The sequence below is a fragment of the Anastrepha ludens genome, chromosome 3 (assembly GCF_028408465.1).
Source record: "Anastrepha ludens isolate Willacy chromosome 3, idAnaLude1.1, whole genome shotgun sequence".
NCBI classification, from domain to species: Eukaryota; Metazoa; Arthropoda; class Insecta; order Diptera; family Tephritidae; genus Anastrepha; species Anastrepha ludens.
In genome coordinates this window covers 78933804-78946770 of record NC_071499.1, presented here as the reverse complement: position 1 = coordinate 78946770, position 12967 = coordinate 78933804, and the positions used below count along the sequence as shown (strand labels likewise).

Below are 12967 nucleotides of genomic sequence, written 5' to 3'. Positions count from 1 at the left end.
GCAATAGATTTACGTAACAGTTTGACAAAACGAAAATAATGCAGTGGTGCTAAATCATACGCAATTTTGCATTCAAGGAAAATATTTTGCTTGAGTCAGTACTTGCAAGGTGGTTGCTAAATTTAAAGCAGTTATGAATAACTCTTTTACTAAATAAAACCAAAAAATAAAACTGATTTTGAGTAAAGGAAATCGTTATTTGGACTTTTACAATATTTTTCTGTTAAATGCAAAAGATGATATGCGTCAAGTGGTTGGCACCAGTGTGAAAAAGTGGACGTCAAAGGCTAAGGGCACCATTTTTTGGGACAGCGAGGGAATTTTGTTAATTTATTACTTTTGTATGTAGAGGAGGATGGTTCCATGTGTAGAAGTCCACGCAAGTGGGGATTCTTCTGCATATGGTTCAAGCAGCCAAACTACGCACAGAGGCGTGCGGCAAAAAGCGTACATCTAACTACGCAAAGAATGTTCAACATCGAAAAGTTGCAATCACAACAGACAGCAAGAAGATTCGACACTCGACTCTCACTCCTGTTTTCGGAGAGTAGTGCCCAACAAACCGGCATGCACGAGCAATGGAGCAACCTTTCTCGTTCTCTACGCACCGCCGCCCAAGAAGAAATCGGATTCCGGCGACCCCGAAAAAACAATTGGTACGACGAGGAATGTCAGTATGATCGCAGAAAGAAAAGACGCTGCCTATAGAGCTACGCTGCGACCGGGCGCAACGCGAGCCATATGGAAAGAAAGAAAGGAAGAGAGACGTATTATCAGAAAGAAGAAACGAGAGCAAATTCTACCAGAAAGTTCGGCACCTTACAGAAGGTTTCAAGACCGGGGTATTTTCTTGTACGAACAAAGACGGCGACCTAGTGACTAACATCCAGAGCGTACTTAAATTATGGATGGAACACTTCTGAAACCTGCTGAATAGTGATAGCTGCGCATGTCACAGAGAATGTGCAGATCCCGATACCCCAATCGTTGACGAAGGAATTGTCGCTCCGCCACCCGATCATGACGAGGTGAGAGTTGCGATAACGTGGCTAAAGAACAACAAAGCCGCGGGCACTGACGGACTGCCGGCGGAGCTATTCAAACATGTCGGCGAGGAGCTGGTAAGGTGCATGCATCAGCTTCTATGCAAAATATGACCGAATGAAAGCATGCCTTCCGATTGAAATTTAAGTGTGTCCAATCCATAAGAAGGGTGATGCTGCAATCTGTGCCAATTACCGCGGGATTAGTATACTAAATATCGCCTATAAGGTTCTAGCGAGCGTATTGTGTGAAAGGCTGAAGCCCACTATCAACCAACTGATTGGACCTTATCAGTGTGACTTTAGACTTTGAAAATCCACAATCGACCAAATATTTACAATACACCAAGTCTTGGGAAATACCCACGAAAGGAGAATCGACACACACCCTCTTTTCGTCGACTTCAAAGCTGCATTCGACAGTACGGAAAGGAGTTACTTGTATGCCGCGATGCCTGAATTTGGTATCCCCACAAAACTAATACGGCTTTGCAAAATGATGTTGATCAACACCAACAACGCCGTCAGAATTGGGAAGGACCTCTCCAAGCCTTTTGATACCAAACGAGGTTTCAGACAGGGTGACTCGCTTTCGTGTGACCTTTAACCTTTAACCTGATGTTGAAGAGCATCGTACGAGCCACAGAACTTAATTGCTTAGGCACAATATTTTATAAGAGCGTACAATTGTTGGCGTATGCCGATGATATTGGCATCATCTGCCTTAACAACCGTGCTGTTAGTTCTGTCTTCTCCAAACCGGATAAAGAGGCAAATCGAATGGGTTTGGTGATGAATGAGGACAAAACGAAGTACCTCCTGTCTTCAAACAAACAGTCGGTGTGCACTCGCATATCGTTACCCATGTCACTGTTGACAGTTATGATTTCGAGGTTGTAAAAGACTTCGTTTATTTAGGAACCAGAATTAACACCGATAACAATGTCAACCTTGAAATCCAAAGTAGAATCTCTCTTGCCAACAAGTGTTACTTTGGACTAAGTAGGCAACTGAGTAGTGAAGTCATCTCTCGACGAACAAAACTAATACTCTACAAGGCTCTCATCATGCCGGTCCTAACGTATGGCGCAGAAGCGTGGACGATGACAACACCCGATGAAGCGACGCTTGGAGTGTTTGAGAGAAAGATTCTGCGTAATATTTTTGGACGTTTATCAGCTTTACGACGACATAGACATAGCGCAGCGAATAAAGATCCAGCGGCTCCGTTGGCTGGGTCATGTCGTCCGAAGGGATACAAACGCTACGGCTCTGAAAATATTTGATGCGGTACCAGCTGGTTGTAGCAGAGGAAGAGGATGACCTCCTCTGCGTTGGAAAGATCAGATGGAGAAGGACTTGGCTTCACTTGGTGTGTCCATTTGGCGCCGGTTAGCACGAGAAAGAAACGACTGGCGCGTTTTGTGATACTCGGCCAAAATCTCGTAAGCGGTTATCGCGCCAATTAAGAAGAAGGAGTATATAGAGGACTAGAGACCGGATAGAGAACGTCGTAAAAAACTGCGGAGATCTTTACACTTCCAGGAACTTTTTAGGTTTGAAGTGGGGTCTGTGCCCAGAATTTATAAGCTGGATGTATACAGCGTTTGTTGGTCTAAAGGAAAACTATGGATACGAGCTGTAACCTTATAATTATGAACAGGGGGCAACGATCGGAATGTATTTCTATGCTCAACGAGGCTTTGAACATCAGTTCCAAATCAGCTATGAAATAGGTATAAGGTTCTAAGCAATGAAACATTCTTAAGAATTATTTGCGTCTATCAGGCATAGTGAGTGTTTTCCAGTCGAAAGTTTTACCCATGAGGCAATTTTTAAAACAGTGTGAAAAAAACAGTACTAAAAGTTCTTGGCTCAAAAATATGTACTTCGATCATTATAAAACAGTACATCGAGTTTGTCACGGAATTGGGTCGTAGACATATCCTCGATTGTTTGCAAGACACTGAAGTATTTAAAAGTTAAAAAATTGTAATCGTAGGCAGAAGGTTTTGCAATTCTTCTACAACTTGTGTTCTTTATAAAATAGTAAGCTGCCGTCAACTATCATAAAACTGGTAAAGAAAGAGATATCCAGGCTAATTAATGGTTTCAGGGATTGGATACTCACGCAGTCATATTTGCACTAGAACACATCATACATAACATTTCGCAGTTGTAACTCAACAGAACTAGAACGAGATTCCTAAGTAAGACTCAACTTGATAGTCTAATATATCTAGGCAATATAAGCTCCTTGAAATTTCTGAGCGAGAAATTGAAGTCAATTGACAGTCATTTAATTGGGTCTTATCAAATACTTTCTTAGAAATTTCTTAGTTTTTAAACCCCTTGGATTTACAATATTACTAAGAGAAACTGGGGTCAATTGGCAGCCATTCAATTCAAAAAAATGGTACAACTAAATTCATAAGAAATTATCTACATAAGGCATGAATAACTGATACAACTTTACAAAGAGGAAGGAAGAAAACTTTCTGTATTTGTATAAATAAATATGCATTAACTCCTCCAACTTTACTTACCTCCATACTCTGTATTCATTCTACGACTTTCCAGGCTCACTCCCGTGCCAGCTGTGGATAGCGAGTGACAACTATAGCTACCAGCAAAGTAGATCGCCAATGCACCGATCGCCGCGCCGAGCACAGTAAAAGCTGCAGCTAAAATTATAAAGCGACGTCTTTGTGTTGGCTCCTTCATCAACCAATCGCTATGCTGGTTTGGATGGGTGTGGTGGCTGGGACGCATGGGTGTTGTGGTGCTTTGGTAGGGCGAGGGTGCATTACGCTGAAGAGCAGTACGAGTTCCACTACCAGGGATACTCGTACCTACACCACCAACAACACCACCGCCACCGCCGCTGTCAGTGCCTAAGTACACCACCGTGGGCAACTTGACGTGTGGCCCATTGTTCGCGGCACTGTTGTTTAAATTCTTGCTATTCTGCTGCAGGTTAGATAGTTTGTCATCTATAAGTGCAGTCGTTGCGATGCCGCTGCTATCGGCGAGTAGGGGCGAAACGGCAGTTGACGCACCACCGTCTTCCATTGTTGCACCACTGCTTACGCCAAAGATGTGCGGTGTGCGTAGAAAACCATTATTCAACAATTTATTCGTTTCAGGCATAACCGCGACTTGTTGGATCTGCACGCAACAGCCGGCGTAATAAACTTCTGACGCGTTTTTTTCACAAAACTTCACTTGTAATTACCGTTTTTGTGTTAGTTGTTTTTCACTTTAGTCGCTGCGGTCATTGAGCGCTCAAAATTTTATCACTAACGGGTTTCAGGAATCAACAGACACCTGTTAGGTTAGTTATTATTAATTGATCGGATGATTTATGTGTTTATTTGTAAATAAATGAACCAAAAAAAGCGCTGCATTATCGACTATGTATGTACGTATTTATGCATTTGGCGTATACCCAATTAACACTTGAAATAAAATTCTGAAACCTTAGTTCCCAATTTGATATTCAGCATTGTTTGCCATTTGACAATAAATATCTTCTTAACTTTTTCTCAAATATTTGTTGTCCATTTTATTATGAGTTCCGAGAGACTTGATAAAAAAGAAAAATATTTATACTTCTAATGATTGGAAACGAGTAATTCTCAACATGATAGTTATATATGTACCTAAATAATACCAGATGGCACAAAATTAATCACCCTATCGAGAGATTTATAATTTTTGCAAATGAGGTCGTACGTCAATCATATTTGACACTTGTGAATTACACAACTGCAGTATACAAACAGACAAGCAATGGAGCGCATAATGAACCGAATAAAGATTCCTATCCCTCAAAATCATTTTTTTTATTTACTAAAAATGTTATTTAAAAAGAGAATTGGATGATTAATTTTGCGTCATCGTGTACATATACTACTGTGGGCAAAAAGTAAGGTGAATTTATTTGTCAAACTTCGCGGAATTAAAATTTCGCTCTAGTTATTTTTTTCATGAGTTGGCAGCACTGTTAATAACATCTGGGCCAACTTTCATGTGAATGTCATTATCTGTAATATATTTACGCTTGTGTTTACCAAACGACCAAGAGTGCATTTTTCGATTTTTACTAGTGCCATCAAATTTTGTTTGCGGAATGGAATTTAGGCTGCGGAAACGTTTAGGATGTTGCAGAAGGCATTTGGTGATTCGACCATGTCCCAAAAAAATGTTTATAAGTGGTACAAAGACTTCAAAGAGGGTCGAGAACGTGTTGATGACTTGGAGCGCTCCGGCCGACCATCGACGTCAACAGATGACCAACACGTCAATAAAGTGAAGGAGTTAGTGCTCAAAAATCGTCGGTTGACTGTTAAAGACCTTATTGATATGATCGGAATATCAGAAGGATCTGTGAAAACTATTTTGAAAAACCATTTGGGCCTACGAAAAGTCAAATCTGGTTTGGTACCGAAAACTCTCATTTCTTGGAAATTGACACGTTTACGTGAAGCAATTCGTCTAAAAAGACCAGAATTATGGGCCAACAACTCTTGGTTTTAGCATCACGATAATGCACTCGTTCTTCGTGACCACTTCGCCAAAAATTCCACGCATATCGTTCCGGAACCGCCGTATGTCTTCTGGCTATTCCCAAAACTCAAGAGACCACTCCGGGAAACGCGTTTCGAGTCGATTGAGGAGATAAAAGCTTAATCGAAGAAGGTGCTGATGGCTATACCGGAAATGGACTATTTGGCATGTTTCGGGGATTGGAAAAATCGTTGGCATAAGTGTATTTCATCGAGAGGGGATTATTTTGAAGGGGATGAAATTGATTTACAAGAATAAATAAAGATTTTTCATTTTACATTCAAATTCACCTTACTTTTTGCCCACAGAGTACATAAATGTATAATGAACATATATACATATAAGTACATCTCACACATCTATATTTTGACGGGGTTTGACTATTTTTCTTTTGGTTTTTGAAAGTGCACTATAATTTTTTGTCTAACAAAAACAATTTAAATCCAAGGCTCAAAATTTATACAAAAAATGAGAGCAATTCGGCGTACTTTTCCTTACAATTCCCTGGTTTTTAACAGTATGTGCATTAATTACTTCGTAGCAGCAATATCAACAAAAACACTGACGTGGTCTAGCTATGGCTGTGAACCTGAACAGATAAGTAGTGGAGTAGGTTACGCAAGACGCGGATCAACTGTTTTGCTGCGTTTCAAGCTACGTTCGGTACTACCAGTAGCCCAGAGCAATAGTAAAAAAAAGTAAGTAAGTGTAAGTAAAGAATTTAGTCTTTTTGCCTTTGGGGCAGGAAACAGCTGCAATAAATACCCCATTATTTGTAGAAACCAAGCATATCTTTAGGTATTTCCAGTGTGTCTAGGCTGTATTTTGAAGAGTTTCAATTCTTTTTTTTCGCATTACCACTCGCCTATCTGGTAAAGTTCATGAAAATGGAAAAAGGGTCAAACCACTGGATTATCGGCGAGTGAAACCATGACAGTAAAAATTGAGATTTCTGTTGTCTGTCTTAACTTTCATGTTTTAAAAGAGAGCCTTTGTTTGAAGTAAATATTAATCACTTCATATATTCTTAGAAATATCCAGCTTGTTTGCATTTACGCATTGTTGTTAAAAAATAGTTAAGATATCTATAGATTAGTCCGTTATGTAAGGAAGTTTTTTTAACTTGAAACATACCTAATTTGTCGTTTATACTTTCAGTGTAGCACCGCAGAAACGCATACAAAATACATTTCACAAAACAAAAACGAACACTGCTCAAATAGCAGCTCTGGGAGTGGTAGCAGAGCAACAGCAGCAAGAGAAGCAGCGGTAGCTGAAGTACACATGAATAATTTTGAAACTAGTGCTCCGGCCGATTCCAAGTTCTTTATTACTACTCCAATTACAGAGAGTACTTACATTATTTTTTGACTACTGCCCTGAGCTGCTAACTGAGCTCAATAACGAAACGTACTAAAGCTTGAACTAGGCATCCCGTAATTTGCGCTATCTGCTGCACTACTCACATGTTCTAGCTCAGAGTAGTAGCGAGAGCAAAAATGAAAACAAGGAAATAACGGAGCACTTTCAATCCCTGGTTTTTACCTAGAATTTCTAGAAAAAATTTGGGTATGCAATTTTCGAGCTTTTTAAATTTTAGTATAACAAAGTGCAAGTTTGAAGATAAAGAAAAATCCCGTTAAGTTTTTATATTTTTCTCCTGTACATGCCGCATTTTCCCCCGCATAAAAAAGGTTGTGTGGTTACCATAATAATCATAAAAAAAAAATTTTGTGTATCATCGTAAATTGGTTTTTTTTTCGTATCAATGGCAACGCGTTAGATATAAAAGCAATTGAATGCATTTCGTTACATTCATGCTTGGAATGTAGTTGGGAATATGTCACACTTTTCAATGTAAGAACTAATGAAAATCCCCATTAAAATTATGCCTTTTGGCTTGAACGCGCTATCAACGGTAAGTTTAGAATGATTTAAGAACTAACGTTTGAGATTTGAGAAAATGATTAGTTATCAAATGGTTCTCAACTTGCGATTGCACAAAAATGTTTATTGGCGTACTTTAATTATTTCTAGCAAACACATTTTTTACATTGCTTATTTATATTTAATTAATTATTTAATATATTATTTATTTTATGCACTGTTTTGGTATTTGATTAAAGACTGTTAAATTTACTTGCGAATTGTCAGATTGATATAAGTATATATACAGTATATATACCTGTAAAGTACATGCATACATTATTGATTAAAAGTACTAACAAACAGGGCAAGAAAAATGCTTTCAGCAAGCCTTGGTCGGTGCGTGAACTAACATTTGAAAGTGCATAGGTTCGAGTCTTCGGGCATGAAACGCCAAATCACAGCATAAGTTTTTTATAAGAGTAGTTGCCCTCGGCAGGTCACTTCCTAGCAGAAGCATACGCGGGATAAGCCTCTTATTAAAAACCATCTGCCGTTCGTAGAGCGAATAAAGCTATGGATTCCGTTGTTTGAAGGACACGACAAATGTGATGGGACAAGGTCTCTCAGGCATCTAATAAAGTATTCATGCTCCAATTAATGAGAAGCTTTATTACGAGTTCAGTTCCTACTTATCCAGGTCTAACTGTAATCTATAAATGATTGATGAGAAGATTAGTCAATCAATAATTGAAGTGGATATTTGTTATTTTGTAATCGATTGCAAAATCATTAAAGTGTTATTATAATTTTTGAGTGATTATTGTCACAAAAAACGACATGGACAACGGTTTCTGATTTAGTTAGAAAAACAAAATTAATAAATAAAAAGTTGCTGCGCGTTGTCTTATATGAATTAGCTTGTAAGTGTTTGGCTTTAATGGTTGCTTTTAGAAATAAGTTTACATAATGAGCGGACGAACCGTATCATTAAAATGTCAGATACACAATGGGCTGTAAGGCTATTGCAAAGGGCATACCAGCCGGTCATAATCAACTTATAATAGAAGTGGTAGACGTCGTTCGTTTCATTTGGCCGGGGCGATTGGTAGTTTTCCCAGAATCCAAGCGGAAAGCATTGCAAGCAGAAGTGTATGCCATCTATCTCTGCGCAGAAATCAATTTTGAAAAAAAAACTCCCGAATGAGCGAATTGCCATTCTGAGCGTCAGCCAGGCTACACTCAAGGTTTTTCTCCTTTTACATTAATTACATAAAGAAACTCAATCCATTTGGATTGCATAATCGCATCAGGCTCATCTAGGTCACAGCACATACGGAAATAACTGGAAATGAGGCGATCGATGCATTGGTTTGAAAGCGCTCGCTGTTAAAATCATTAGAGCCATATCGTGCCTTGGAACAACAACACCATAAAGGAAGAGCTTAAAAGCGATGAGTTAAGCGCACCAAAAAATAGGACCACGCCAGGTTAAGTACTCATTGGGAGGATGCAATCAAAAGAGATTCATATCTCACATACCTCCCTAAAGGATAAACTGAGAAAGTTCACTGAAATTCTCACAGGTCACTGTAGATTATGCAGCTATCGACATAGGCTTGGGATATGATTCACCGATTTCTGTCGTTTTTGCGATAGATCCTCGGAAACTCCAACACACTTTCTTCTTGAATGCGATGTCACAGCGATAAAAAGGAATAGATTTCGCCCTAGTATGGTCAGAAGAAAGGCGCATACATTAAGACCAACCCAGCTTCATCTTAGGTTTACTTAGGGTACTGAGTTTGTTTGAGGTATTGTGATGACCAAAGTCTTTAGGCTGAAGCGCAAACGTTCTAAAACGATCTATAGCTTACAAACTTTCAGGTAATAAGACATTTTTGTTCTAGAATTTTTCGAATCGGTCGTATTTGTGGTTAACTATAGTCAAACCGTTCGGCTTAAAGCAAACGAATGGTGTGGAAAGGTCTTAAAATAAACTACAATATATAATATCATCTTATTCGTTAAATAAACACATTTTATTTAAAATATCATATAAAATAATATTCAATTAAAAATTGTTTGCAATTTAAAATTACTTTACTCCAAAAAGTCTTTAGTATTGGTTTCTTTACAGCTTCATCTCTAAAATTTCGAAGGGCAAGTAAAGGGTCTTTCAAAAGTGATGCCTAGATGCCAGTGGTGAATAATCCCTAGACAGTACCTTTTTTTATATAATTTTCAGCATTTGACAAGTAGACATATGTTAAAAATATTGATACTTATTTGGAAAATGGTTCATTTTTAAGAACAACATATCGCCAAACGCATGATGTTTTTGGAAGTACTAATCCGAATGAGACGACAATTCAAAAGTTGGTGAACAAATTTCAAGAAACTGGATCTATCGAGTACAGAAAAAGGACTGGCAGGCCAAATACTGGGCATTCTGTTGAGAATATTGCTGCTGTAGCGCATAGTGTTGCTGAACAACCTTCAACATCGATATTTTGACGCCCTTAACAATTAGTCATTCATGAATAGACTGTTTGACGTAATTGTACTGTCAATTGTGGACATCCAATTGATGACATTTTTAACATATAACTGTTAAGAGCCGTATAGCAAATAAAGATAGTGAAATCTGAAAGAATCAAAATTTTTACATGCTTTATTTTAAAACAACATCTAAGCGCGTCGCTTGACCGAGTATCAAAGCATTCGTGTTTTCTTCGATATCTTTGTCAAAGGTTGTGCCAGATTGTGACGCCGTTTAACCAGTTTTTTTTGTAATAGGACTATGAATAAGTTCGTGCGGTTTTTTTTCGAAATTTGAAACTTTATTGACGTAAAATGGTTACAAATTTAATATTCAAAATATTGTCCATCGCTTACTACTACTTTTTCCCATCTTTCTGGCAATTCACGGATTCCCTTTGTGAAAAATTCGGTCGGTTTTGCCGCAATCCACGAATCGATCCATTTTTTGACTTCATCGTAATTACGGAAGTGCTGGTCAGCCAGGCCATGTTGCATCGATCGGAAGAGATAGTAATCGGATGGCGCAAGGTCTGGACTATACGGCGGGTGGGGTAGGACATCCCATTTGAGCGTTTCTAAGTATGTTTTGACCACTTGTGCAACATGTGGCCGAGCATTGTCATGTTGCAAAATAACTTTGTCGTGTCTATCGGCGTATTGCGGCCGTTTTTCTCGCAGTGCTCGGCTCAAACGCATCAATTGTCGTCGGTAGACATCCCCCGTAATCGTTTCATTCGGTTTCAGTAGCTCATAATACACAACACCCAGCTGGTCCCACCAGATACACAGCATAACCTTCAGGCCATGAATATTCTGCGCCGACGTCGATGTTGAAGCATGGCCAGGGTATCCATACGTTGCCCGACGTTTTGGATTGTCGTAATGGACCCACTTTTCATCGCCAGTCACAATTCGATGCAAAAAACCCTTTCTTTTGTGCCGTTGAAGCAGTTGTTCGCATGCCATAAAACGGCGTTCAACGTCTCTTGGCTTCAATTCATACGGCACCCAATGGCCTACCTTTCGGATCATTCCCATGGCTTTTAAACGTTTGGAAATAGTTGATTGATCAACTCCCAAAGTTTTTGCAACCTCTTCTTGCGTTTGAGCCGGATCTTGATCGAGCAATTCCTCCAATTCGGTATCCATGAACTTTGGCGGCGCACCCTCGCGTTCTTCGTCTTCCAAGCCAAAATCACCACTTTTAAAGCGTGCAAACCACTTCTGGCACGTTCGCTCAGATAGAGCATGCTCACCATAAACTTCCACCAAGATACGATGACTTTCGGCTGCTTTTTTCTTCATATTAAAATAATGAAGAAGAATTCCCCGCAAAAACACATTATTTGGCACGAAATTCGACATTTTCAAGTGTGGTAAAAATATTGTTGTTTACGCTTCAAATAAAAAACTTATACTGACGTTTGTGCCTTACGACAGTAGCTCTCCAATGAATGTTTGGAAATGTGGATCGATGGAATAATAATCAAGTTACGCCATCTGTTGTAAAACCGCACGAACTTATTCATAGTCCTATTACAACTACTAATTTTATTCTACTAATATTATTTTATTTATAAAATTTTATTAAATTTATTCTATTAATAGTTATTGTACCCTACTCAGTACAAAAGAAATTATGTGAACACTCTATAGATTACTCGAGGAAAGAAATTTGATGTTCGCTCAATCGAGTTCAGTTCAGACGGGGCATTTGGTGGGATCAGAAGGATGCGGTGTGTTATGGGCTGCTAAAACCGGGTACACCACCTGAAAGGCGTGACCAGACACGAGCCATTGATTTTTCATATGACAATGCTCGGTCACATGTTGCGCAAGCCGTTAAAATCTACCCACCGTATATCCCAGACATTACCCCTTCTGATTATCACTTGTTTCGACCAATACAGAATACTTTGGCTGAAATACTTCACTGTCTGGAATATTGTAGCAATTGTTTAAAGCAAAGCCCCAAAGGAAAGAATTCTTTAAAATATGGTTGCAAGCCGAAAATCCTTACTACATTCCGACCTACTGAGAACTTATGTTTTTTTTCAGCTAACAAAATGTGTGTACAAATACTAAGTTTCATTTCATTTCAAAATGCGAGTTTCTACCGCAATCGCTTTCAAATACGCTTCAGGGCCACTGCTTAATTATTCATTTCTTTTTTTGTTCTGGTAAATAAGTATAAAATTATTTTATGTCCGATCTAAGCGCATTGATGACGGTCGACGTGTCTGCGTTGTTTTTTTTTTTTATAAAAGCATAGGCAAAATTTAGATAAATACATATGTAGACACACATAGTATGTTTGTTTGTAGTTCAAAATTGCGATAAAAAGGCAAACTGCATAAAAATCTGTGCCTTTTGATAGATTTAACAGTCACGCGAATTTGTGTGCATAGTAGAAATACGATGTATAGCAGCGAGTAAGTGTGTAAGCATATCAGAACTTGTTTTTAGCGGCAAAAGATGTTAAAAAGGCCGGCAGGTTCTTGTTGGATTGGTTCCCTGCCATCGTATTTATTTTTGTCTTAATTTTTTCTCCCATTTCAGCCGTACGGTTGCCCATAAACTGTCCAGATAATGCTGTGTACCACAAAAAAAAAAAAAAAAAAGAATAAAATAAAATGCTCCTTAAAAAGTCGCATATCAACCGTGTGACTTTATTGAATATTTATTGAAACGAGATTGGTACGATCGCTCAATAAACTACTATACATTCATATACACACATAAATACATACTTATCAACAAACATATACTGGCTTAGATTTTGCAACTCACTTTGGAGCTGGTTTGATTCGATTTAGTAAAGAGCAAAGCATAAATTTTCAACAATATTTGCTCTTTTTTCTTTTGTTTTTAGCTCAATTAGTTTAGAAATTTTTTGTTTTATAATTTGCATATAACGCTGATTTTAGTTTGGTTTTTTTTTTAAT

General features: G+C 38.5%; 1 protein-coding gene across 2 annotated transcripts in view; it reads right to left on the bottom strand.

Annotated features, from left to right (window-relative positions):
• Positions 1-12967, bottom strand: part of LOC128858251 (neprilysin-1) — a 72899-nt gene that overhangs the window by 41356 nt on the left and 18576 nt on the right. For both annotated transcript variants that reach the window (XM_054094368.1, XM_054094367.1), the window contains exon 2: positions 3590-4370. In XM_054094368.1, the coding sequence (XP_053950343.1) occupies positions 3590-4193 (604 nt within the window). In that variant the 5' untranslated portion in view covers positions 4194-4370. The remainder of the gene's footprint in view (positions 1-3589; positions 4371-12967) is intronic.